The 20,840-nt window shown below is 45.0% G+C and overlaps 3 protein-coding genes across 18 annotated transcripts in view; 2 read left to right on the forward strand and 1 right to left on the reverse strand.

The window, feature by feature from the left end:
- On the forward strand, nucleotides 1-16,480 carry POLR3C (RNA polymerase III subunit C). Of its 6 annotated transcripts, none has more exons than XR_010941041.1 (15): nucleotides 1-268; nucleotides 1,270-1,436; nucleotides 2,368-2,623; nucleotides 2,734-2,919; nucleotides 3,952-4,040; nucleotides 7,627-7,953; nucleotides 10,125-10,205; nucleotides 10,443-10,494; nucleotides 10,849-10,909; nucleotides 11,360-11,510; nucleotides 12,262-12,363; nucleotides 12,478-12,527; nucleotides 12,958-13,107; nucleotides 14,604-14,743; nucleotides 16,295-16,480. XR_010941041.1 is itself a non-coding variant. In XM_067727529.1 (15 exons), exons 2-15 carry the CDS (start codon nucleotides 1,290-1,292, stop codon nucleotides 14,683-14,685), a joined length of 1,623 nt encoding a protein of 540 aa, XP_067583630.1. In that variant the 5' UTR covers nucleotides 1-268; nucleotides 1,270-1,289; the 3' UTR covers nucleotides 14,686-14,846. The 6 variants fall into 6 exon arrangements, 5 of the variants coding, with proteins under 5 accessions (XP_067583630.1, XP_067583631.1, XP_067583629.1 ...); XM_067727529.1 differs by lacking the exon at nucleotides 16,295-16,480 and having other exon boundaries at nucleotides 7,627-7,731; nucleotides 7,843-7,953; nucleotides 14,604-14,846; XM_067727530.1 differs by lacking the exon at nucleotides 16,295-16,480 and having other exon boundaries at nucleotides 7,627-7,731; nucleotides 7,861-7,953; nucleotides 14,604-14,846.
- Nucleotides 9,478-20,840, reverse strand: part of PIAS3 (protein inhibitor of activated STAT 3) — a 24,371-nt gene continuing 13,008 nt past the window's right edge. For 6 of the 8 annotated variants that reach the window (XM_067727526.1, XM_067727522.1, XM_067727520.1 and 3 more), the window contains one exon: nucleotides 19,444-20,635. In XM_067727526.1, the coding sequence (XP_067583627.1) occupies nucleotides 20,369-20,635 (267 nt within the window). In that variant the 3' untranslated portion in view covers nucleotides 19,444-20,368. Of the gene's footprint in view, nucleotides 9,768-10,140; nucleotides 15,683-16,552; nucleotides 16,667-19,443; nucleotides 20,636-20,840 lie in introns of those variants that run through there. The other 2 variants (XR_010941040.1, XR_010941039.1) reach the window with 2 other exon arrangements.
- NUDT17 (nudix hydrolase 17) overlaps nucleotides 16,623-20,840 on the forward strand; it is a 5,703-nt gene continuing 1,485 nt past the window's right edge. The window contains exons 1-7 of one of the 4 annotated variants that reach the window (XM_067727532.1): nucleotides 16,623-17,078; nucleotides 17,278-17,461; nucleotides 17,705-17,730; nucleotides 17,868-17,960; nucleotides 18,196-18,294; nucleotides 18,523-18,659; nucleotides 19,028-19,180. In XM_067727532.1, coding sequence (XP_067583633.1) covers nucleotides 16,890-17,078; nucleotides 17,278-17,461; nucleotides 17,705-17,730; nucleotides 17,868-17,960; nucleotides 18,196-18,294; nucleotides 18,523-18,659; nucleotides 19,028-19,180 — 881 coding nt within the window. In that variant the 5' untranslated portion in view covers nucleotides 16,623-16,889. The remainder of the gene's footprint in view (nucleotides 17,079-17,277; nucleotides 17,462-17,704; nucleotides 17,731-17,867; nucleotides 17,961-18,195; nucleotides 18,295-18,522; nucleotides 18,660-19,027; nucleotides 19,181-20,840) is intronic. The other 3 variants (XM_067727534.1, XM_067727536.1, XM_067727535.1) reach the window with 3 other exon arrangements.

Raw genomic sequence — 20,840 nt, forward strand, 5'->3', positions numbered from 1 at the left:
GTCCGCCAGCCGCGGCCCGCCCGCCGGCTCCTCAAACAGCCCCTCGCCGGTCCTCCAATCTCCCAGCGAGAAGAAAGAAAGAGCGTCCCCGGAAACCACCGAAACGCTGGGGTAGAGCGGCACATGTTTTGCCACTTTGCCGGTCCTCCTCGGTGACCGTGCTCCTGCGCGAAAGGACCTTGGGCTCCCCCTCTGCCCGGGCGGCTAGCGGGAGCTATACGAAGCCGCAGTGGGGAAGTCGGCGGCGTTACGTGGCATTGACCCAGAGGTTAGTGGAAAATGCGGTCTGAACGAGGTGGCCCTGTCTCTGGACCCAGGGACCCAGTCCGGGACAGGAACCTGCGGTAAAGAAGTGAAGAGCCAGGAGCCGGACTCCTTGGAAATACTTTCCGGGGATGGCAGAGGGTCTGGGGATGCTTCCCCAAAGACCTGTGGATGGGGATAGTGAGACTGAAAGGCAGAGTCTTGGCTTCTGAGGAATTGGGAGAAATAAGTGAACAAACCAGTGTTTGATAGCACTTGTGATAATAAGGAAGTGATTATACAGTGGACTATGTCTGTTTCTCTTTGTGTATACTTTGTCAAGGAATAGAAATTTCAGAATTAAATACTGCCCTGCCAACAACATACTTCATCCCCTATTTGAAACACCTTGTTGAGAAGCTCTCATTTACCTCTTATTTTGCAAAGTTGTCATTGCCTGTTCAGTCCCAATAGTCTGTGAATAGTGGTCTTAATTCTTCCAAACAATGAAGTATAGAATCTGAGGTCTGTGACAGATCGCAAAACCATCTACATCCGATCTTTAAAGTAAACTAGAATCACACATGATCCCATAAAGATAAACTTGATATTTAGTCTTCCAGTCTTTTTTTTCATGCATACGTGTGAGGCTATTTCCACAGTAATTGAACTTTCCTCTACATTTTGCTTTGTAATGAACAATTTTCTACACTAATACATATTATACTTTATTGTGAATGTTGGCATAGTATTCCATTATATGAGTATACCATAATTTATTGAAATAATCACTTATGAGGTTGTTTCCAGAATATCAGTATTCTAAAGTGACATGTTTTTATTATTCCCTTGGAACAGAATATCCAAAACAAAAGTATTAGGTCAAAGATATGCAAGATTTTAAGGCTTTTGATATATCTGCTGTCAAATTGCTCTCCAGAAAGTACATGAATTTACACTCAGCAGCTCTACTCCCAACATAAAAGAAAAACTTCCCATCATACCATCTTTTTCTTTTTTTCCTAGCTCTGAGACTCCTCAGCACAATGACTCAAGCAGAAATTAAACTGTGTTCTTTGTTGCTGCAAGAGCATTTTGGAGAGATCGTAGAAAAAATTGGAGTCCACCTAATCAGAACTGGCAGCCAGCCACTAAGAGTTATTGCCCATGACACAGGAACATCGTTGGATCAGGTATGTTTGGATCACAGTAATTTGCTTCCATTTCATTAATTTCTTTAACCTACCTTTGAATATTGTTACTCCCCACCCCACAAAATGGAAAAGAAAGCAAAGTCTGTGCTAGGATCAGAATAGTGTTATTTGGGAGGGGAAAGATGATGAGACATAGTGCCCAGGGTTCTGCTTCTCAAAGTGGCTCATCGTGGCTTCTGAGGCAAATCTTGCTCCTCCTCTGCCGTATGCCATACTTCATTTATTCATGAGTCTATTAATTTCAGTACTGTGTTTAAGGAATAAGAATAATAGAGGGAAAAAAAAAAGAATAATAGAGGGAATGGGACTTCCCTGGTGGTGCAGTGGTTAAGAATCTGCCTGCTAATGCTGGGGACATGGGTTCGAGCCCTGGTCCGGGAAGATCCCACATGCCGCGGAGCAACGAAGCCTGTGCGCCACAACTACTGAGCCTGTGCTCTAGTCCCCGCGAGCCACAACTGCCGAGCCCGCGTGCCGCAACCACCGAAGCCCATGAGCCTAAAGCCCGCACCCCGCAACTAAAGAAGCCACCACAATGAGAAGCCCACACACCACAACGAAGAGTAGCCCCCACTCACCGCAACTAGAGAATGCCCACGTGCAGCAGGAAGACCCAATGCAGCCAAAAATTAATTAATTAAGTAATTAATTAAAAAAAAAGAATAACAGAGGGGAAGTAAATTGTACTTTGAAAGATAAAGATCAGAGGAAATATGAGCATCATAGCAAGGACTCTTCCTGATTTCTTTCATTGACATTCGCTTCTTATTAGCTATTCCAATGGAGAGAGGGAAGACACACAGAGATTCTAGCCATCTCCTGATGTTTAGGAAACTGTTGGACAAAAATTGCCAGCAGGAATGAGCTGCATCTTCAGATTTTTCTTCTCTTTCTTCTGTGTTTTCTCTAGGTAAAAAAAGCCCTTTGTGTCCTCATCCAGCATAACCTGGTGATATATCAGGTGCACAAACGTGGTGTGGTAGAGTATGAAGCCCAGTGCAGCCGGGTGTTGCGAATGCTTAGGTATCCCCGGTACATCTATACTGCCAAAACGCTGTACAGTGACACTGGTGAGCTGATTGTTGAGGAGCTCCTGTTGAATGGCAAGATGGCAATGTCAGCTGTCGTGAAGAAAGTAGCAGATCGGCTCACAGAGACTATGGAGGGTCAGTACTGTATCCACAACTGTTAGCAAAAGCATAGATTGGCTGGCTGCAGGAGAGGACCCTTAGCTATCTGAGGCCATCTCACTTGCCTCTTTCCTCCTGTCATACAGATGGCAAGACCATGGACTATGCTGAGGTCTCAAACACATTTGTGCGACTAGCAGACACACACTTCGTGCAGCGTTGCCCCTTGGTGCCTGCCACTGAGAATTCAGACCCTGGGCCACCGCCACCTGCCCCCACTCTTGTCATCAGTGAAAAGGACATGTACCTGGTTCCTAAACTGAGCTTGATAGGTAAGGAATTTTGGCCCCTATATCTGTGATTTGACCTAATTGTAGATTCTTCCTTAATGATTGTTAAATGAATGACTCAATCAATTAAGCAGTTCCCAAGGATTTACTCTATGCCAGATACTGTGGTATAAAGAGATGAAAAAACCATTATGGTCCCTGCCCGTATGGGGCTTAAGTCTAGTATAGGAGGCTTACAATAATCAAATAGCCTGATGGATATATAACTAACAAACTGCGATAAGTACTATGAAGGTAAAATATGGGATGTTATGAAAATATATAACAGGGGACCAGATTTACCCGGGGACTTGGGCACATGCTTCTTGGAGAAAGTGGCATTTGAACTAAGATTTGAAGCAGAAGTAGGAGCCAACCAGTGAAGTAAGGTATGAAGGGGTACAGAAGATAAGCATTTTTGGCAAAAGGAATAGTATGTAGTGAGGAAAAAAATAGGAATTTGAGAAAGTAAAAGAAGATCAGTATAGTTAAAGTACAGTGAGGAAAGGAAAGAGAGCCATAAGTTAAGGTTAGGGGCTAGATCATGCAAGACCTCGTAAAGCACCTGTTCTTTATCCTAAGAGCAAAGGAAAACTACTAAAGGATTTTAAAGGAAGTAACATGATCTGATTTGCATTTTTTAAATATGTTTCTGTCTGTAGAAAGGATGGGGCAATTTTTCACAAACCAGTGAAAAATTAGACATAGGAAGGGTGAGGAAGACAGAAATCAAGAATGACATCTGTGTGTCTGGCTTGAGTATGTGGGAGGATGATGGTACCGTTCACTGTGAAAGGAAGCATTGGAGCAGGAGCAGTTTGAGGGAGAAAGACTATGAATTTCTTTTTGAACTTGTTGAGTTTCAGATGACTTCATCATTAACTTGAATTTCTTGTAGTTCCTGAGTCTCCTCAACATCTCTAACCTAGAGGTAGCTACAGATGTCTTTGGGATAGAGACACCTGCTTTCACCTTCGGTCATTTCCTGTTATCATATGAGGTGTAGCCTAACTGTGTAACTGTTTTGTTTGGCAGGGAAAGGTAAAAGGAGGAGATCATCTGACGAAGATGCAACTGGGGAGCCCAAGGCCAAGAGACCAAAACATACCACAGATAACAAAGAGGTAATGAGGCTTCTTGGTTAGGAGTCCTCACCCTGAGGCAAGCCAGAAAGAGCACTAAGATGACAAGCCCCAAAAGAGCTTAAACGTTCTTGGATCGAGAAGTAGTAGGATTACGAACTTCATTAAATATTGGCCAGGGATGGACTAACAAAGAGTGAACTCTGTTGCTGTGTCCCTTCTGAGGCTTAACTTACTTCAGTCATTGGACAGAGGTAATAGATTAGGCAGAAAAAGCGCCTAGAAAAGTTTAAATTGGTCAGTATGACTGGACCATAGAGACCCATGGGGATGAGTGGTGATAAATGAGTTTAGAAAGATACATATAGGCCTGAGCTCTTATATTCAAATGCCTTCTCAGCATCCCTGTAAAAACATCTGATAAGCATCTCAAAAGTAGTATGGCTGAAACAGAGTAATTGATTTCCTGCTCCCAGATATCTACTCCCTCCTAAGCTTTCCTCATCTTAGTTAGGGACACCACCAAGGCCAACCACCCAGGACACCATTTGCTTAGGCCAAAGTCCTAGGAGCCATCTGATCTCACAGTAAAACCTGTCAACCCAATTTCTAAAAATAATTGAAATCCAACTATTTCTTATCGTTTCCACTGCCATCACCCTAGTCCAAACCGTTATCACTGTAGTCAAGACTTTGCCAACACTCTAAGTGGTCTCCCTGCCTGCATTCATACCTACTTAAGAGCCAAAATAACTTTCTAAATTGTTCTTTTTAAAAATTCCCAACACATCACTGATTTTTGACTCCTTTAATAGCTTCCCATTACTCTTAGAAGAAATCCAGTTCTTTTTTTTGCGGTACGCGGGCCTCTCACTGCTGTGGCCCCTTCCGTTGCGGAGCACAGGCTCCGGACGCGCAGGCTCAGCGGCCATGGCTCACGGGCCCAGCCGCTCCGTGGCATGTGGGATCTTCCCGGACTGGGGCACGAACCCGTGTCCCCTGCATTGGCAGGCGGACTCTCAACCACTGCGCCACCAGGGAAGCCCGAAATCCAGTTCTTTACTATGGATTATGAAGCCTTACATGAGCTGGGTCTTTTTTTTTTTTTTTTTAATGAATTTATTTATTTATTTTTGGCCGTGTTGGATCTTCGTTTCTGTGCGAGGGCTTTCTCTAGTTGCGGTGAGCGGGGGCCACTCTTCATTGCGGTGCGCGGGCCTCTCACTGTCGCGGCCTTCTCTTGTTGCGGAGCACCGGCTCCAGACACGCAGGCTCAGTAGCAGTGGTGCACGGGCTTAGTTGCTCCGTGGCATGTGGGATTTTCCCAGACCAGGGCTCGAACCCGTGTCCCCTGCATTGGCAGGCAGATTCTCAACCACTGCACCACCAAGGAAGCCCGAGCTGGGTCTTTACATGATCTGCTGGAGACAAGGCTCTCCAACCTCAGCTCTTCCTACTCTGTCATTCACTATGTTCCAGCTTCTATCATTTTTTCCATCCTTCAAATGTATCATACTCTTTCTAGTCTTCAGGCTTTTGCCCTTAGGATTTCTTCTGCTTCAAATACTTTTCCCTCAGATGTTCATGTAGTTGCCTCTTTTTCATCATTCCGATCTCAGTTCAAATGCTACTTTCTTAGAGCTCAAGCACCATTGCCCACCCTCTACTCCAGTCTCTACCACATTTTCACATTTCATCTTCACAGCATTTATAAGTAGCTGAAATTACTTATTATTTGTACAAGTGTTTGTCTCTGTACTCCTAATAGTCTATAAACTCTTCAAGGAGAGTATCTTGTCCCTGGCACCTGGAATACTTGCAAGACATCAATAAATATTTCTTGATTGACTAAGAAGTTTGGACTTCAACCTGAAGACAATGGGGAGCCATTGATGAATTTTAGGCAGGTGAATGAATTGGCTAGATTTACATTTTAGAAATATTACTATAGTACAGTGGTTTATAACTTGTACAACTCCATGGATGCGTTTCAGAGAGTCCACCTGTACTATGTGCATTTTTCTATAGAGCACTCCATAGCTTTCTTCAGGGGAACTGTGAGCCCAAGAGGTAAAAAGAAGCACTGCTCTATGAGAAATGGGGAGAACGATGCAAAAGGAACAAGATTAAATGCAGAAAACCCAGTTGCCCTTTTTTATAGTGTCCACTATATGAAAAAGAAAAATGAAAACCAGTTAGGAGGCTACTGTAGTAACCAGGTGAGTCAAGATTAGAGCCTGAAATAAGGTAATGACAGTCAGGATAAAGAAAAGTAGACTTCTGATTAATATAAAGAATAGATGGGGGGCTTCCCTGGTGGCGCAGTGGTTAAGAATCCACCTGCCAATGCAGGGGACATGGGTTCAAGCCCTGGTCCTGGAAGATCCCACATGCCACGGAGCAAATAAGCTCATGCACCACAACTACTGAGCCTGCACTCTAGAGCCTGCGAGCCACAACTACTGAAGCCCACGCGCTTAGAGCCCGTGCTCTGCAACGAGAGAAGCCACCGCAATGAGAAGCCCACGCACTGAACAAAGAGTAGCCCCCACTCGCCGCAACTAGAGAAAGCCCACTTGCAGCAATGAAGACCCCACACAGCCAAAAATAAATAAATAAAATAAATTTAAAAAAAAAGAATAGATAGAACTGGGTAATTGGATAGTAGATGAGGGAGAGCAAGGGGTTAGGGATGATATTCAAGTTTCTAGCTTAAAAAACTGGGTTGGTTGTAGTGTAGTTAGCTGAAAACTTAAAAGTTTTAAGTCACAGGTGGAAGTAGGCAGTTGAGTCTATGCACCTGGAACTTAATAGAGAGTTCTAGAATTAAAATAGACTTGGAACATTTGAAACCTTGAGAGCAGATTAAATCACCTAAGTAGAATATGTAGAGTGAAAAGAAAAGAGGGCTGTGGACAGAACCCTGGGGAACACCAGTATTTATAGATGGGATCTGGAAAAGGAATCTGTGGGGACTGAGGAAGGGTAGCCAGAGTGGTTAGAAGGAGCACCAAGAAAGAATGGTGTCATAAAGTCTAAGGGGCCACATAGAGTTAAGGAGAAAATGTCCAACCATGTCATATGCTTTAGAAAGATCAAATAAGATTGGAACTGGACAGTATTCTTTGAACTTAGCGACAGGTTCCTCAGGAACTTTGGCATTTCAGTGTAACGGTGGAAATGGGTTGAGTAAATCTGTGGATGGGGATACAGCTGGGATGACCAACTCTTTGAGAAGCTCAAATTTTTTTTAAATAAAGAAATGTGGTGGGGATGTGTGCACCACGCTGAATGAGTTCTGGCCTAATGGCTTCTATTTGCTCTCTGAAATAAGAAGCAAGGTCATCTGCTGAGAGAGAAGGGAGGGGCAAATGGGAGATTTTGAGAATACTGGTAAAGAGTTAAACTAGACAAAGATTCGAGGTAAGCAAAGAGAATCTGTTTGAAGTTGGGGGTTGTGAATTTGTCATTGTGGAGGCACTAAATCCACATGGTTGAATGGTTTTTTCCTCCAACCAATTTAGTTGCTACTATATAGGAAAAGAAACGGTGAACAGTTAAATCCAAGCTTCTCACTAGAAAATGCTTCCTTGTATCTAAATGTTTCTAATCTTTTTCTCCTCCTCAGCCCATTCCAGATGATGGGATTTATTGGCAGGCCAACCTTGACAGATTCCACCAGCACTTCCGTGACCAAGGCATTGTCAGTGCAGTTGCCAACAGGATGGACCAGGTGATATCTAAGTGGGTGGGACAGTGGCTATCAGGAATATTCACTTATTTGCAGATGTGGCCATTGGCATATAGCCAGAGCCAGCACAGCAGAGTGAATTCTGATTTCCAGTTCACTTTTCAAACCCAGACAAGCAGCGAGATCGTGCGGACCATGCTCCGGATGAGTGAGATTACCACTTCCTCTAGTGCCCCCTTCACCCAGCCATTGTCTTCCAACGAGGTGAGCTTCATGTTCTTGTACTAGTTTTCTGACAGGCTCTTGGATATAATAATTATTATACATAGAGCCTGCGATTAGGTTGAGGTCTGAACCTTGAAAGGAAGGGTTTTTGCTATTTGAGGAGGGACGGGGATTATTCTCAGGTGGTAGGTACTGAAATATTTGGTCTCTTGGGAATTCAACCTTTAAAAACCTAAACCATTACCTTAGTCAAAGTATAAGTAATTCTTTTTTTTATTTTTAATTTATTTTATTGAAGTATAGTTGATTTACAATGTTGTGTTAATTTCTGCTGTATAGCAAAGTAATTCAGTTATACATATATACATTCTTTTCCATATTCTTTTCCATTATGGTTTATCACAGGATATTGAATATAGTTCCATGTGCTATACAGTAGGACCTTGTTGTTTATCCATTCTATATATAATAGTTTACATCTGCTAATCCCAAAATTCCAATCCATTCTTCCCCCACCCACCTCCCCCTTGGCAACCACAAGTGTGTTCTCTATGTCTATGAGTCTGTTTCTACTTTGTAGATAAGTTCATTTGTGTCATATTTTAGATTCCACATAGAAGTGATACTGTATGTTATTTGTCTTTCTGACTTCATTTAGTATGATAATCTCAAGGTCCATCCATGGCTGAGTAGTATTTTAGTGTGTGTGTGTGTGTGTGTGTGTGTGTATATAGTATAAGTTATTCTTAATTGTTCCAAGAATCCACTGTTTGGAATCTGAGCCTTAGTACTCAGGACATTATATGGCCCCTTATATTTGTTTTTTTCAATATATTTTGTATATTTTAAATTTGTTTTAAATGCTTTGTTCATTGTTTTGTTTATTGAAACTTTAATATTTCAAATGTTTTATTTGTAATTATACTAATATTTATCCACATTAAATATAGTTATATTATTTAAAATTTTTTTAACTTACTATATAACAAAATTTAAATACAAGTTTTTTTCTGATGACAAAAGTAATTACATGACCTGTATTCAAACAGCATAGAAATGTATAATTTTTTTAAACTTGTAGTTCCCCAAACTTTCAGACATGCCAGGCATGTTCTATATCTTGCAGATGGTAGTTATGTGGGTATATACAATTGTCAATACTCATCAAACTGTACCCTTAAAATCTGTGCTTCTTGTATGTAACATACCCCAGTTTAAATAAATATATAGTTTTGCATAATCCCAGCCCCAGAGATCCTTGTCAGTAGTTTGGTACATATCTTTATTCAGACTTTTTGTTTTGTTTTTTTTTGTTTTTTTTTTTTTTTTTGCGGTACACGGGCCTCTAACTGTTGTGGCCTCTCCCATTGCGGAGCACAGGCTCCGGACGCGCAGGCTCAGCGGCCATGGCTCACGGGCCCAGCCCCTCCGCGGCATGTGGGATCTTCCCAGACCGGGGCACGAACCCGTGTCCCCTGCATCGGCAGGCGGACTCTCAATCACTGCGCCACCAGGGAAGCCCCCAGACTTTTTTATATGTATAGTCTCACATAAATGTAGATATTTATTTATTTATTTATTTATTTATTTATGGCTGTGTTGGGTCTTCGTTTCTGTGCGAGGGCTTTCTCCAGTTGTGGCAAGCGGGGGCCACTCTTCATCGCGGTGCGCGGGCCTCTCACTATCTCGGCCTCTCTTGTTGCGGAGTACAGGCTCCAGACACGCAGGCTCAGTAGTTGTGGCTCACAGGCCCAGTTGTTCCGCAGCACGTGGGATCTTCCCAGACCAGGGCTCAAACCCGTGTCCCCTGCATTGGCAGGCAGATTCTCAACCACTGCGCCACCAGGGAAGCCCTGTATTTTTTAACAACAAAAAAATATGGGGTTATACTCTACGTACTGTTATAAACTAGCTTCTTTCATATGACAGTATATGTAAACTTTCTTTTCATGTCAGTATTTTTAGATCTGCCTCATTCTTTATAATGGCCGTATCATATTCCACTTAATGGCCATGATGTACTTTATTTTAATGAATTCCTTATTACTGGACGTGCGAATTGTTTCTAGTTTTTTACTCTTACCAACAATGCTGCTGTGCTTTTGGACATTGTTATACTTGTGATATCTAAAATTAGAACACCTTTATTTCAGCAATGTCAGCAGTTACAAGTTCCTAGACCCATTTTCACTGTATCTTTTGCTCCACAGATCTTCAGATCCCTACCTGTTGGCTATAACATCTCTAAGCAAGTTCTTGATCAGTATCTCACTCTGCTGGCAGATGATCCAGTAAGTCTTTTCTTTCTTTTTTCTGCTGTATTTACTATTAATTTTTGCCTGCTATCAGTCTTCTGTAGCCTCATTCTCTACCTAGCCAGCTCAGACAATTTCTCTACCATCATCTGATAGGAGGGCTTCCTGCTGCAGACTCTTGGCCAGATTTGCTCTTTTGGAAACAGGATCACTGGATTTTCCATTCAAATAACACAAGCTCTCTTTTTTTTTTTTTTTCCTTTTTTTTAATAGCTTGAGTTTGTTGGAAAGTCTGGCGACAGTGGTGGAGGAATGTATGTCATCAGTATCCTTATGGGTGGTTATTTCCTTACAGTCAGGCAGCGTGAACCATGAAACAGAATGGTGACTTAGAAAAGATTTGATGATATTTAGTATACTAAGTAAGTTAGAAAATTGAACTAAAACATTGATGATAAAGAAGTGAAAGGGACTTTTAACGAACCAAACTTTAGTTAAGCAAAACTCTGACTTAAGCACCTTAGTTAATTAAGGTTTCGAAATACTTACATACCATAAGTGAGACTAGTGTGAAAAACAAAATAGTATTTAAGTTTTAAATTAAAGACTCAGGGATAAAACTAAGATCACAATGACCAGGCCAAAACACTACGGAGTAACCTTAACCCTCTACATAAAGACCTACATAAGGCTCTAGGATCTCTAGCCACAGCCACTCTGGAGTCGGTCATACAAGAGAGGTAAGGGGGTCACCCTGATTGGGTTGGGGGTCAGATACTTCCTTTCCACACCCCATTTGAACAAGTGACTTGGTCATTATGTCAGTAACCAATATAGACATACCTTGGCACATCCTGCCCCATTTTCCACTGGACTGCTGTGGGTCCCACCTACTACAGCTCTTTACCCTAAATACCCTGCTGCTTCATTCCCAGTGAGGCCAATGAACCATCCTTCCTAAAGCCTTTAATTACAAATGCAGGAACTGAGGCATTCAGGTGAGTCAGCAGTTGGTGACTCTTATGATTAGCAGTATTGTCATCAGTCTGTGGAGTTATGAAGGAATTCTCTGATTGCTGTTCCTCTCTGGTCCTGTCTCCACACATGGAAACTGAACAAGCACCGTCTGTGACTAAGAGCTAAAGCTAATCTACGTCAGCATGCCATTTGCTTTCTTTATTCCTTTACAGATTTGGGTCTCGCTGTGCCAGAATATTCCGTTTAGTTTTACAAAAGAAACACCTGGAGCAGAAACAGGTAGAAGACTTTGCAATGATTCCAGCAAAGGAGGCAAAGGATATGCTTTATAAAATGCTCTCAGAAAATTTCATATCACTCCAGGTAACAGTAATCACCAACCAACAGAGCTGACCTAGGATGAGAGGAACTCCTGAAGCAAACATTCTGAACCCCAAACAAACTGTATCTAGCTCTGAGACAGAAAAAAAAAAAGATTAACAAAGACATAGCAAGCACTTGAAAGATAACTGTGGAGCTTTAACCGGCCTAGTAAAAAAGAGGCATAGCCAAGAAATTACCCCAGAATCACCCTCCCTTTTTTCTTTAACTCCTAGTCCGTGTGATTTGTCCTTTCCTCGAGCCTTAAGTTTATTGTAGATTAACTCTATCGGGTCATCACTACATGCAGAGCCATGTAGTATACCCTACGAGGAAACAGATAGAATGGATTTTGGAGTCAGAATCACAGCTCTGCCTCTTACCCAGTTACACTGAGCAAATTACCTACCATCTTTTTTCCTGTCTACAAAATGGTGATGGATGGTGGTAACAGAGACAATATGGCTTGTTATAAGATCAGATACAATCTACCTGGCACATAAGAGTTGCTTAGTAAATGTTAAGTGCCTTCTCTTTCTTCTCCACTCAGGATGTTGACAGTCAAATGGAAAAAACAGGGCAGCCCAACCCTCCATGTGGCTGATTGTACCATAAACACAGATGCTGTATGACTGGGGAAGAGTGAAAGTATAAGTGAAAGAGAGGGCTGAGTAGCTCCAGACGGGACAGGTGTTTACTTTGCCATTTCTGAAGAAAAGTATAAAGTCTTATTTTTCTTTCTATGGACAAATAGGAAATTCCCAAAACACCAGACCATGCGCCATCCAGGACCTTCTATTTATATACTGTGAACATCCTGTCAGCTGCCCGAATGTTGCTGCACAGATGCTACAAGGTAACTCCTCCCCAGTCCATCCACAGAGATGTCTCACCCTCATGCCTCCTTTAGCCATTTTGCCTGAGCTGCGTAAACAGAACTGTGTGCATTTCTTGTCTTCTCTCCCCTCAGAGTGTAGCCAACTTGATAGAAAGGAGGCAATTTGAAACCAAAGAAAACAAGTGAGTAACATTTTCAGTTGAGTAATTACATTTTACAAGGCCAAAAGGCTTATGGGGAAATTTCCTATAGAAGTGGAAACCAACAGAGACAATAACCAGTCTGGTTGCACTGAATTATTGGCTTAGGTTGGCATAAAGATGCATTAGTATACACTTTTCTTGTATGTCCCCAGTGAAATAATTTTGCAGATTAAATTTATGAGCAACGTATAAACTGGCACCAAACTTTAAGTACAAATGAGAGGCAGCAAGAGTTTCAGGAGTGAAGTCACATTTCTAATTAAGCTTGTAGAAAATGTCCTTCCTTAGAGAGTGACATTATCCACTTTGACCAGGAACATGGTAAAAGGGGGAGCTATGCCCCAGGGCTATGGGATAAAAGAATCTCCAAGGCTAGAGGACATGCCTCAGAGTTGCCTTTGTCTGACAGGCGTCTACTGGAAAAGTCTCAGAGGGTAGAAGCCATCATTGCATCTATGCAGGCTACAGGTGCAGAGGAGGCACAGCTACAAGAAATAGAGGAGATGATCACAGCCCCTGAACGCCAGCAGCTAGAGACCCTGAAACGTAATGTCAACAAGTAAGCATCATAAACTTCAAACGTATGTTTCAAAATACCTTGCAGACAAATCCATCTTGATATCCTGCTACCCCTCCAACTTAAGGTGAGGAAACCGAAACTCACTCTCTTCTTCCCCACCTCAATTAACAGAATTTAATCCACCTATTTCCCTAAGCTAAAAACTCTGAAGACATGTTCAGCTTCTCCTCGCTCACCAGCCGCTCCCCCCGCCACACACACACACTCTCTCATTCACCAAAGCTGCTGATTTTACTTCAGTGTGTCCCAAATCTGGCCTTTCATCTTGCTTCCCATGCAGGCCCTCCTCACCTCTTTGCCAGACCTTTGCAAATCACCTCCTGCTTCAAACCATTTCTTATAATGCTTTCACAGTTAGTATCTTTAAAGTGATTGACAATATCACTCTTCTGCTTTAAATGCTATATTGACTCCTCGTTTACAGTATAAAGACCAGACTCGTTGGCATAACATATAAGGCCTTTCACAGTCTCATAACAGCCTATCTCTTCATCCTCATTTCCTTTCACTGCTCACCGTTGACCTTCATAGGGATTTTGCTTTGAATCTGTAGATCACTCTGTGGAGTATTGCTTTCTTAATGATACTAAATCTTCCAACTCATGAACATGGAAGGTCTTTCCATTTACTTAGATCTTCCTTTGTCTCTTTCAATGAGTTTTGTCGTTTTTGGTATTCGTCTTGTACCTTTTTGTTAGATTTATTCCTAAACAATTGTTTTAGTGTTTTCTTAAATTTCATTTTTGAATTGTTCATTGCCAGTGTATGAAATAGAATTGATTTTTGTGTTTTGATTTTATATCCTATAATTTTGCTAAATTCATTTATTAGCTGTGGTAGGTTTTTTTATGGATCCTTTGAGCTTTTTCTGTATATAAGATCATGTCATCTGTGAATTAGAAATAGCTTTACTTCTTCCTTTTCAATCTGGACGCCTTTTATTTGTTTTTCTTGTCTAAGTTCCAGACTACAACTTCCAGTAAAATGTTGAATGGAAGTAAAAGCAGACATCTTGTCTTGTTCCTGATCACAGGAGGAAAGCTTTGTCTTTCACCACGAAGTATGATGCTAGGTGTGGGTTTTTCCTAGATGGCTTTTATCAGGTTGATGAAGTGTTCCCTTCTATTCTTAATCACTTTAAGCCTTAGCCACTCTCCGCTTCTATTTTAAAACACACTAGGTCCTTTTACACCTGTGCCTTTAACATGTGCTGTCTTCCTCCTCATTGCAAGTTAGAATGTAACTTCTCCTGGGACAGAGGCCTTATCTTTTGAATCCTCAGCAATTTCCACAGTACCTGGCACATAAGAGATGCTCAGTAAGTGGGAGGAATGATCTGTTGGTTCTCTTGCTTTCCGCCCAGTACTTTCAGGAGTAACCCAGCAATTCTCCATGACCACACACACTCCAGCCTCTAATCTTAAATATGCTAATGAATGTTCAGTGTGGGCAAATGCTTTCACTTTTTCACTCAGGTTGGATGCCTGTGAGATCCAGGTGGATGAAACCATCTTCCTGCTGGAGTCATACATCGAGAGCACCGTGAAGAGACAATGACCCAGAAGAAGAGTCTTCCTCAGAAGATCTGAGGGGATTGGAAGGAAGAATAAAGGAGGTGCCTAGATGCATTCTTTGCAGTAGGATAAGTTCCAGATTCTTGTACTGAAACCCTCTCTCTATCCCTACCACCCAGAATACACCAGAAAGAGTTTGACATATTTTTTTAAGTTTGCTGATCCTGTTTTAGAATCATCACTATATTCTACCCTCATCAAATCTTGGCAGGGGAAAGAACCTTAAATCAACTAGATTAATCATCTATCACATGCATCATTTCCCACCAAGAAGTCAGCTACGGCTGTGTTTGAACATCCCTGACAGTGAGAAAAACTTCTCCCAAAGCTGTTCGTTCCATTTTCAAAAGGCTACACCTGTTCTTTACTTTGTTAAACTGTAATCTTAAACACACACACACACACACACACACAAACACACACAATGTAGGGAATGTGAAAGACTACCACAGAGGGGGGATAAAAGCTATTTTCAGGGCTAGCAGGTGGATTGGCCCAAGCAGTCACACTAGAATCTATGGATAAAAGTTACATTTGCCAGCTCCGGGCTTCTAACACGTCTGAAATTATCTATGTGAAACACTTAGCACAATGCCTGGCATGTGATAAGCACTCAATAAATCACTGCCTTCCTCTTCACCATGGTTCCTAAAAACTGGCAATTCTAACTTCTCTCTCCTAGTACCATGGCCAGATGACTAATCTAGTTGACATAATTTGTCCCAGCAGCTTCAGTTTCATTTAAAGCAGGTGTTGTTTTATAATCTCTTCAGTTTCCTCTTACCAGTGTTAGTTCTAATTCATTAAACATTTGAATGCCAATTAATTGCCAGCCACTATACTAGGTATAATATACAAAGATAAATACAATACCATCTCTGCCTTCAAGGCACTTACCATCATTTACTGAGCACCAGTTATGTGCCCGGTATGTCCCCAGGCCTTGGGGATGCAAAGATGAATAGCCTTGAGCATACAGCCTAGTGGAGGGAGACAGATAAGTACAAGGAAGTGTTGGGGGGGGGGGGGCTATAGTGGGAAAGTATCATACAGAGGCAAAGGGGAAAAGGGTCAGGCAGGAAAGGGAGCATAGAGAAGGTGACACAATCCGTATTTTGAAAGATGGGGATTTGCCAGGTGGAAGGGAAAAAGGATCCCAGAGGGAAGCAGAGCCTGTTTCTTGGGGGAACAGGGAATAACATGTGACTGAAAAACAGGGCATATGTCCTGCCAGAATTGACAGGCAGGGGCAAGGACTGGTGGGTGTGTAGCAAGGATGCTGTGTTAAGTAGCTTATCTTATCCTGAGAGCAGTGGGAAGCAAAGTGAGCAGATCTGTATTAGAAAGATCACTCTGGCCGCACTGTAGAGAATGAATTGGTGGAGGCAGGACTATTTAAAGACTCGTAATAGTATCTCAGGCAGAATATGAGGAAGGCTTGAACTGGGCAATGGTGGCTGGAGATTAAGACATGGATTTGAGAAAGTTTAAGGAAGTAGAATCTGCTGCACTTGGTTGCCATTTGAGTGAAAAGAAAGGGAAGGTGGGACTTCCCTGGTGTTCAGTTGTTAAGAATCCGCCTTCCGATGCAGGGGACTCCCGGCTCCATCCCTGGTTGGGGAACTAAGATCCCACATGCTGGGGCAACTAGGCCCCTGGCGCTCTGGAGCCTGCATGCCACAACTATAGAGAAGCCCACAGGCGGCAACAAAAGATCCCACATGCTGCAACTAAGACCCCACACAACCATAAATAAATTAAACGAGAAAAAAAAAAAAGGGAAGGTGTCAAAAATGTTTCTTGGGTGTCTGGCTAAGAGACAGATGTAATTCACTAATTGGAGGTGTTACCTGCTATACCAGATAGGTGTGCAGAGTGCCATGGAGGGGTGCTTATCGTTCCGCCCATGGCTGGTGGGAGATGACACGTGAATCCAGAAATCATTCCGTCTGGGGATCATTTTCCTAAACAGAAGATGGGAGGAAAAGAGGAGCTGAGGATTTAGAGTTGTTCCCCTTTGTCATTTACCTATCACACCCCTGGTTCATCCCCAAGTGTCTTGCCTAAATTTCCCGGGGGAAGTCCCGGAAGCCGGGCTTCTTTCCCACCCGGCGGAAGGCTCCGAGGGGAAGCCCGCTGGGCCACTAGAGGGCGCGGAGTGGGCCGCAGAGACCCCAGAGCCGCGTTATGGCGGCGGCGAGGGTGCTTCTCCTGTCCGGACGGCCGGAGTCGGTGAGCTTCGCGCAGAGCGTGTGTGGCCTCCTGGGCGCCGGGCCGGGGCTCGGGCCGTGGCCCACGTACTGCGGCCTCAAGCGGGGAGAACTCGTCCTCTCGGACAGGCCGTTCCCAGGCGCCTCCGCCAGGCTTCCGCTCCAGGTCCGGAGACGGGGGCGCACGGGGCGGGGGCGGGGGGTGAAGGGCCGAAGGTAGGGACTGGGATCGGGTGGGGGCTGGAGGCGAGAGGCCTGGGGGCCAGTCGCCTGCCGTGGCCTCTTTCCCCATCGGGGTGTCGCCCAGTTTTTGAAAGCCACGCCTCGCTTCTGAGATATTAACCCCAGCGGCTCCCTCCCCCCAGCGACCCCCTTTCTGCCCTTTTTCGGCCCTGGATCAGCAACCCAGGGCTCCTGGGGCCGAGCTGCCCACGAATCGAGGTGTGGATCTGGCTGTGGCGGTCGTTCTGCAGTCCAGCGATCAGACTGTCTTGCTGACCCGAAGGACACAAACTCTCAACGTTTCCCCCAACCTCTGGGTACCCCCAGGTGAGCGGTCTGAGGGCAAGGCCCTAAGTCCAGGAAAGAAATCTGCCCTTTACCCAACAGTGCTATTCCCAGTCTCAGAATGACAGAGAAGTAGGCCCAGAAATGTGGTATCAACAGGTCCCATAATCACAAGGGGCTACAACTGCATCTGTGCCCACTGGAGGAGGGGGCGGTGTAAACAGTGAGTGAGTGTCCCTGACCAGGAACACCACCATTCACCTGCTGGTCCCACTGTTGTTGCAGGTGGGCACGTGGAGCCTGATGAAGAGGTAGCCAATCCACTGACCCAACCTGCACCCCGCCCTGAAGGAGGGACCACCTTGGGTGTGGGCTGAGGGAAGGGCAAACACAGGACTTGGAGGAGTCAGGCGGTGGCCTCTCTGACCTCTTGCCCCCTCACTCCCAGCTGCTGGACGGAGGACTTCGAGAGCTTTGGGAGGAGAGTGGACTACAGCTGCCCCAGGGCCAGTTCTCTGGGGTCCCTCTGGGGTTATGGGAGGTGAGACAGGGACCTGGGAGCCCTTAACAGCTTCTAACCCACCAAAGCCCAGAGAACAGCCACACTTGCCTTGACCACATGGGACCCGATGGAGTGTGGGTGGTCTGGAGTTCCCAAGCCCACGACCCTTACCCATGTCCCTTCTCCACCACTTCTACTCTCCACTTCCTCAGCTGCATTTACAAAGCCCCAAAAAGGGACAGGAAGTTCTCATTTTTGTTTTCTTCTCTCTTAGTCTGCCTACCCTCCTAGGCTGAGCTGGGGTCTCCCCAAATACCATCACATCATTCTCTATCTACTTGTCATTTCCCAGGAGTCACAGCAGCAGCTACAGGTAGGGCTGGCAGTAGAGGAAGAAAATGCGGCTTAGGACAACCAAACAGACTGGTTCCGACTATGACTAAGGAGGGGGAGAGGGAAGGTCAGAGATAACCAAGAAATCCAGTAGCCTCTCCCCTTGTCCCTGCCCCAAGTCTCTCCACTCCACCTGTGGGTGGGCTGTGATCCAGAACAGGTCTTCTGAGAGAGGCCATGACTAAGGGATCAACATGTCTGGCTCCAGGCCCGGATCCAACCAAACCCAAGAGAGGTGAGCGCCCTTATGTGGCTGGGACCAGATGTAGCAGCTGCGGTGGCTGCCACAGAGGATGGGACAGAGACACCCAGACATCTTCCCCAGGACCTACCGCCTTCTGTCCTGTAAGTAGGAGCTTCTCCCTAACCCTCCAACACACCAACACATACACACTGAGAAGTTCAGAGGAAATTTTGTGCTGTGGGGGAGATTTAGGGAGGGAGTGGGTCAACTGATAATGAAGAGAGCACATGAGATCAAAGATATTGCCCATGATACTCCAAGGGTTCCTGTCCAACTGGCTAGCACTGAAGACCTGGGTTTCAGTCCCACTCTCTCATGGGGGCAAGTCATTTAACTCTTCTTTCTGTAAAATGAGGTTAACACCCACCCACCCCTCTCCTGTGGTGGTTGGGAGGATCAGATGACCTTATGGATACGGAAGTGGGCTAAGCCACAAGGCACAGCCCAGACAGGAGCTGTCGTTCTGCAGTGCGGTGGAACTAGAAGAGAATGGAGGAGCTCGACCTCTGGTCTTGCCCACGTCCACACTGCTGCGGACGACCCCAGCCACGGCAGATAGCAAAGAGAGGGTCAGCACTGGGACCAAGTTTGCCCTCAGGCTCTGGCTACAGCATCTGGGCAGGTAAGGATGAGGAAGGACTTAAGGACTCCACAGTGTTGGGCTGAATGGTCTAGTGTTTTTATGGGTGTGGGGGAAAGAAAGGAAGAAAGAACTGCCCTTGGAAATCCTCAGTGTGACACCCCTACCATGTGGAAGTGGAGCTCACTCGGACCCAGGGCCTGCAAGGGAAGAACAGAACGTGGCCCATCCCACCCCCCACAAACCAGGGATCTGGAAAGCAAAGTGCTTAATCCCCTCCCCAGCCCACCTCCGTGACACTCACAGAACATCCACAACCTTTATTATGGGTAAGAACTTTGCTACAACTGTGGGAATAGAAAGTAAAATTACAACATAGATCCTAGGCCCTAGAGGAGCCTGAAAAGGGAGACTGGAGAGAGCACAAGGGTGCTCCCACCTCCCAGGAAAGGTGCAGAATGAGCCAGACCTAACCACAGGGCCATGGGCCTTTAGAAGCTCAGGCTCCAGGCTGGTCAGCATAAGCATCATTGTGAACTTACTTAAATATATAAATAGAGAGACCCAGGCGATTGGCCAGGCCCTTCTCCCAAACCCCTGGGGATCAGGGCTAAGGCCTTATCTCCTCCTCAGTCACACTGGGAAGCAGGAGGCAGGGAAAGTCATCTTTGGAGTATTTTGGTTTTTCTTGTTTACACACAAAAAATATGCAACCCAAAATAGAGTTCTCTGTCCATGTGTCTGCCTATCTCAGTTACTCCAGCTGTCTGTTTGGCCAAAGAGAACGGAATGGACGTGAAGAGACAATGGATATGGGGAAGGAACACAGCCGGCTTTGGGGAATGGGAAGAGAGGGCATCTGGGGGACACGAGAAGGGCCCCTTCCCCACGAGGCTTTAGACAGTCAAGGCTGAGGATTCAGCCCTTTCCCCAACTCACATCCCATCCCATTTGCCTCCCACTGCCTAGGTTAACAGACCCAAAGGAATGGGCTGGACATCAAAGAACATTTCCAAAAACAGACCCCAAATGTCCTTTAAAAGAGGTTAAATATTAACCCTTTGGGTGCTAGCCTTGTCAGGCAGAGATAAGGCCAAAAACAGGTGTCCATGAAGATCTTTCTGGCCTTGACCAAAGCCCTTCTGATGGGTCAGAGGGGCCAGGGTTCCAGACTCCACAGCATACTTGCTCAGTGTTGCGAGGCGGTGAAGGCTCCATGATCCAGGGGACTCAGTCCAGGGAAATGATGTCTGACCGACAGCCAGTCAAAGAGGGACCTGAGGGCAGGGGTCCTCCATGCCCCTCCCTTAAGTTTCCCCCAGGGGCCACAATGCTACTGACACGGCCAGGAGGGGGTGCCGGAGTGGTGCTGCGGTGAGAGCTCCCCAACGTGGGGCCTAGCGGGCCCAGGAAGTGGGAAGGGGTTCCTCGGTACTGGAAGAAGTGGCCCAGGGCATCCTGTTCGTCTAGCGAGGTGATGACGGACGGACCATAGTGCTGGGAGGAATCAAGAGCATGGTTTAAGATTTTATCCTGACTTTACAAACCGCCTCCCAGTCACTCATCTCAGAAATATCATATGGGATAAATAAACCCCTCAGGATCCCAAAGTATTCTCTGAGAAGCAGGAGAGCCTCCCTCTGACTCCTTCCCCTACTTCCCCACACCCCACCCCTCTTCCCTGCCTGGAGACAGCCCCACC

The sequence above is a fragment of the Pseudorca crassidens genome, chromosome 2, assembly GCF_039906515.1.
Source record: "Pseudorca crassidens isolate mPseCra1 chromosome 2, mPseCra1.hap1, whole genome shotgun sequence".
NCBI classification, from domain to species: Eukaryota; Metazoa; Chordata; class Mammalia; order Artiodactyla; family Delphinidae; genus Pseudorca; species Pseudorca crassidens.